Source organism: Orycteropus afer, unplaced genomic scaffold, assembly GCF_000298275.1.
Source record: "Orycteropus afer afer isolate SDZICR_OR568_19922 unplaced genomic scaffold, OryAfe1.0 scaffold00068, whole genome shotgun sequence".
NCBI lineage: Eukaryota > Metazoa > Chordata > Mammalia > Tubulidentata > Orycteropodidae > Orycteropus > Orycteropus afer.
In genome coordinates, this window is record NW_006921655.1 from 409940 (window position 1) to 415748 (window position 5809).

General features: G+C 39.7%; 1 protein-coding gene across 1 annotated transcript in view; it reads left to right on the plus strand.

Annotated features, from left to right (window-relative positions):
- Positions 1 to 5809, plus strand: part of NDUFAF1 (NADH:ubiquinone oxidoreductase complex assembly factor 1) — a 17106-nt gene that overhangs the window by 1988 nt on the left and 9309 nt on the right. Inside the window, exon 2 of the mRNA XM_007940425.1 lies at positions 4142 to 4327. Within this exon, the coding sequence (XP_007938616.1) occupies positions 4142 to 4327 (186 nt within the window). The remainder of the gene's footprint in view (positions 1 to 4141; positions 4328 to 5809) is intronic.

The window sequence follows — 5809 nt, forward strand, 5'->3', positions numbered from 1 at the left end:
TGGACACTGGGAAGAGGTAACTATGGGGAGGAAGTGGGAGGGGAGCTGTTGCATTGTGGTAAACTGTGGTCAATGACATGAGACAAAGTGTATGTGAACTGCTGTATGGATCCATTGTGGTAAACTGTGGTCAATGACATGAGACAAAGTGTATGTGAACTGCTGTATGGAAAGTGAATCTGCTCTGTAAATCTTTACCCAAATCACAATTAAAAAAAAAAAAAATCCGACAATAGATTTTGATTTATAGAAAAGTTGCAGAGGTAGTACAGAGTGTTCCTGTGTACCTCTCACCTAGCTTCCCCTATTGTTAACATCTCATTTTAGTACATTTGTTGTAAATAATATGCCAACAGTGGTATACTACTATTAACTAAATTCCAGACTTTATTCAAATCTCACTAGTTTTTCCATTAATATCTTTTTTCTGCTCCAGGATCCCTTCTAGGATAGCACTTTACATTTAGTTGTCATGCCTTCTTAGTCTCCTCTAATCTGTGACAATTTCTTGCCCTTTCCTTGCTTTTCATGAGGATTTGAGAATTACTGGTTATGTATTTGATAGAATGACCCTCAATTTGGGTTTTTCTGATGTCTTTTGTCCTCTTGGTTGGATTGGAGTTATGAGATTTGAGGGGTGAATTTTGCAGTTGAGTACCCTTCTCATCATGTCAGAGTGGATATTGTCAACATCACCCATCACTGATGATGTTGACCCTGATCACCTAGCCAGGGTAGAATTTGCTAGGTTTCTCCACTGTAAAGTTACTTTTTTCCCTCCTTTCCATACTCTGTTCTTTGGAAGTGAGTCAGAAATGTAGCCCACATTTTGGGGTGAGAGGAAGGGGTTAAACTCTGTCTCCTGAAGAGGGAAGAGGAATATAAAATATTTGGAATTCTAATGTAAGGAAGATTTCTTTCTTCTTCCACATTAGTCGTTCAGTCATTTAGTATGGACTTATACTTTTATTTATTATCCAATATTACGATATTTATTTTATTGCCCAAATTATTCCAGCTTTGACCAGTGGAACCTCTTTCAGGTTAGTGCCTGTGTCCCTTTCACATGCTCCCATCTTTTTGTTTTTGGAGCAGTTTTTGGCACTGTAAAATACTCAGGCTCGTCTTGTATTTTTCCTGTCCCAGGCTTAGAATCAGCAGTTTCTTTTTCTTTTTGTTTTTCCCTTCACCCAAGTTAATATGTGTCTACCCACCAGCCACTCCTCGGAAGGAAGGTTGGGCAATCCTACTTCCGTAGTGATACTGCCTCGGAAACCCAAGGAGGGGTCGCTATGAGTCGGGGCCGACTCGACGGCATATAACAACAACAACAACAACAACCCTCTATTTAGTGGTTTACCTACCCTTTTCCTCTCACCACTGTTGTTGTTGTTATGTACTGTTGAGTCGGACCCGACTCATAGCGACCCCTCCTTGGGTTGCTGAGGCAATATTACTACGGAACTACGGGAAGCAGATTGCCCAACCTTCCTTCCGAGGAGTGGCTGGTGAGTTTGAACCACCAGCTTTCTGGTTAGCAGTCAAGTGCCTTAGGCACTATACTACCAGAGCTCCCCACTCACCACTGGTAATTATCAAAGAATATTTCTTTTTGTGTGAAACACTTTTTTTGCCTTTTGCAATAGTAGCCCTTTTGTGATTGACTAATTTAATGTAGCATAATGTCCTCTAGGTTTATCTGTATTATGAGATGTTTCACAGAGTCAACCGTTCCTTAAAGGAAGTTTCTTTTATTTTGGGAAATGGTATTAGAAACTCAGATATGGGTGCTGAGTGTGCTTGTTGCTATTACGGTGTCATTACTGTTGTTGTTGTTGTTGTTATGTGCCATTGAGTGGGACCCAACTCATGGCGACCTCTCCTTGGGTTTCCGAGGTGGTATATGAGTCGGGGCCGACTCGATGGCACATAACAACAACAACAAAATCACTACGGAAGTAGATTGCCCAACCTTCCTTCTGAGGAGTGGGTAGTGGGTTTGAACCACCAACTATGTATACACATCTCAATTATTATTTCTGTATCTGTCCATCTATATTGAAGGAACTCTGGTGGTGCAAGTGCCTAAGGCATTCACCTGTCAACGAGAAGGTTGGTGGTTCAAATCCACCAGCTGTTCTACAGGAGGAAGATGGGGCACTCTGCTTCCATAAAGATTTAGTGCTGGAAACCCAGTGGGGTCACTATGAGTCAGAATGGACTCAATGACAGTGAGTTTGGTTTGTTTTTTGGTCCATCTGCATTAAGCTAGACATTAGTTCATACTGATACCTCCAATTCTAATCCAGTACCACATGGTTCATTATAGCCTCTCTGCTTTGCCTATCTGTAATTTCCTTCTCCAGCAGTGAGAAACCTGTCTTCTACCATCCACTATCCATTTATTTATTTTTCTTTTATTATTTTGTGTATTTTGGTGAAAGTTTACACAGCAAATTAGGTTCCCATTGACTAATTTCTATACCTATTGTATAGTGACATTGGTTACATTTTTCACAGTGTCAGCATTCTCATTATTAACATTCTAGTTGTTCTGTTTCCATTAATCTAGCTTCCCTGCCCCACCTCCTACTTTCTCATTTTTGCTTTTGGGTAAATATTTACCATTTCATCTCATATAGATGATTATTTAAAGGAGTACTATACTCATGGATGATATTACTTATTTTATGAGCCGATCTATTAATTTGGCTGAAAGGTGACCCCTAGGAGTAGGTTACATTCCAAGTTTAAAGGGTAGCTCATGATGATAGTCTCAAGGGTTCATCTTCCATTTATTAATTCAGTATATATATAAAGCAGTTTCAGAATTTTGAACCTGTAATTGTCTCGATAAACAACTTTACCAACTAGAGTACAATGTTTATGTACAGTTTCTTTTGTTTTTTTTTGCCTTTCAGTTTCTAGTCAAAACACCATTTTCCAAAGTTACTTAAGTTAGTTGATATTTTCTATGACCAGTCTATGACTTTTGGAGAATTTATTGATCAGTTGTTGTTTTAGAGCTGTCCCAGATAGGCTCCCATGCTTGGCCCTTGCCACACTTCCTGGATGTTTGCTTTCGTATTGTGGGTTAAGAAGAAAGGCAAATGTCAAGAGTGGTATTAGGCTCCCTTTCTCTGCATAATAATGAAAAAGAAGAGTATGTGCTCTAGCAGAGGCAGCAAACAACGCATAATTGTTTCAAAGATGATTCTTTCAGGCCCTGAAAATCCGCAGGATGGTAGAAACCCTCTGAACTAGTGAAAATATTAGATAACATCGATTAAGTGTACTCTGGCAATCCTTGTATTAGGCAGAAAATACATTAGTATTCTTGTTCTTGGCAACAATCCTGTGTGGTATGATTATTCCAATTTTGCAAATGAACAAACTAAGGCTCCAAGAGAATTAGTAATTTGTCCAGAGTTACATAGTTTGTTCATAGATGAACCCTGGTATTCTTGAAATCAGATTATCTGAGATTGTTATAAATAGACTTCTTTGGAAATTAACACTAAATTCCACTTTTGAAGAGAGAGACAGTATAATTAATCAAGAACAGATTTTGGAGTTAAACAGCTCTGGATCGCCCACTTACTAGCTGAGTGCTCAGTTTCTTCATCTGTAAAACAGAGACAATGATGTTACCTATCTCATTATTATTATTATTGTGAGGATTAAATGAGATTGTACATGTAAAATGCCTATGTAAATATTCAATGAATGGTAGCTGTTATTGTTATTAAATATCAGTTTTAAAATTCAAGCCTATCTTTTATCATTTTCTGATTTATAGAGAGGGGGTTGCCATAAATGAACTACTCAGAAGCTGTTCATAGGACCAGTGAAGGAACATACATGTAGTAATTCACGTCCATTCAGTGAACACAAGTGATCTACTCCTTATAAACACTGTCCTGGGCCAATTGTGTTTTGAATATTACCTTAGAAATATATAACTATGCCAATAGTTTTTGTGTTAAAATATGAATCAACAGATTTGTTTGTCTTATCTTTGTAGGAAGCCCCCCCAAAAAGCAGAAGCATAAGTAATAGATCCTTTCGATGATGTGATTTGGTGATACTCACAGTTTGCTAATAATGGAAAATAAGATCATATTAACTTTCCTTACCACAGGGCCCATTTGAAAGGAAGAAGTCATATGATTGGTCTCAGTTCAACACTCTGTATCTCCGTGTCCGTGGGGATGGTAGGCCTTGGATGGTGAATATCAGGGAGGACACGGATATAATCCAGAGGAAGAATCAGATGTACAGTTACTTCATGTTCACCCGTGGGGGACCTTATTGGCAGGAGGTCAAGGTAATAGCACATGTCTTTACTGTTTATGAAAATGAGGTCTTTTGAGATCATGTTTACATTGTAATTTTTTTTTTTTAACTAATCCTTGGAAGGTGTGAGGAGAAGGAAGAGCACCTATAGGAGTTACATAAATGATCTTTTCTTTCATTAATATTAATGTCACCACGTTGTTGTTGTTATGTGCCACAGAGTCGGACCTGACTCATAGCGACCCCTCCTTGGGTTTCCAAGGCAGTATCACTACGGAAGTAGATTGCCCCATCTTCCTCCTGAGGAGTGGCTGGTGGGTTTGAACTGCCAGCCTTCTGGTTAGCAGTCAAGTGCCTTAGGCACTATGCTACCAGAGTTCCCAATGTCACCATATTAACTAGTAAATATATATATTTTATTTATTTATTTATTTTTTTATTGTGATTTGAGTGACAGTTTACAGAGCAAATTCACTTTCCATACAGCAGTTCACATACACTTTCACTCATGACATTGACTGCAGTTTCCCATAATGCAACAGCTCCCCTCCCACTTCCTCCCCATAGTTACCTCTTCCCTGTGTCCATCCCTCCATGCACTCCTGCTCCCTGAGCTATGTCTCTGTGCATACATAGCCCTTCTATTCTCCCATGATTCTTCTCCACAAGGAGTGTATCTACCTAGTGTAAATGTTTACCTCATATGCCTGTCTTTTGTTTATCTGGAAGCCACAGATGTGGGTTCAATTCCACACATCAAGGGTAGCTAGGGACCATAGTCTCGATGGTTCCACCAGGCTCTATCAGACCAGCAAACCTGGTCCCCTTTTTTTTTTCGTAAATGATCATGAGTTTTCTTCCACGTTGCTATCCAGGATCTTCTACATAGATCCCCCGCCGAGTGGTTGACAGTGGTAGCTGGGCACCATCTAGTTCTTCTGGTCTCATAGTCGTATAGGCTGAGGATCACATGGTGTACCAGTTGCTTGGACTAATTATTTCCATGAATCTTTGGTTTTCTTCATTCTTCTTTGCTGTGGACAGGGAGAGACCCATTGCTGCATCTAGATGTCTGCTTGCAAGCTTTTAAGGTCCCAGTTGCTACTCACCAAAATAGGAGGTCGAACAATGTTTTTGTGTAGTATGTTATGCCCATAGAGCTTGATCTCCCCTGCGACTATGGTACTGAACCCACAGGTTCAACTACTCAGTCCCTATGGGTAGCCAGCTGTGCCCAAGAAGTGACTACAACCTTGTCCTTTGTCAGCTCTACCATATACCTGGGAATTCTTTTTTTTTTTTTAATTGTGATTTGGGTGAAAATTTACAGAGCAAATTCACTTTCCATATAGCAGTTCACATGCATTTTGTCTCATGACATTGACTACAATTTACCACAATGCAATAGCTACCCTCCCACTTCCTCTCCATAGTTACCTCTTCCCTTTGTCCATCCCTCCATGCACTCCTGCCCCCTGAGCTGTCTCCCTGTGCATAAACAGCCCTTCTTTCT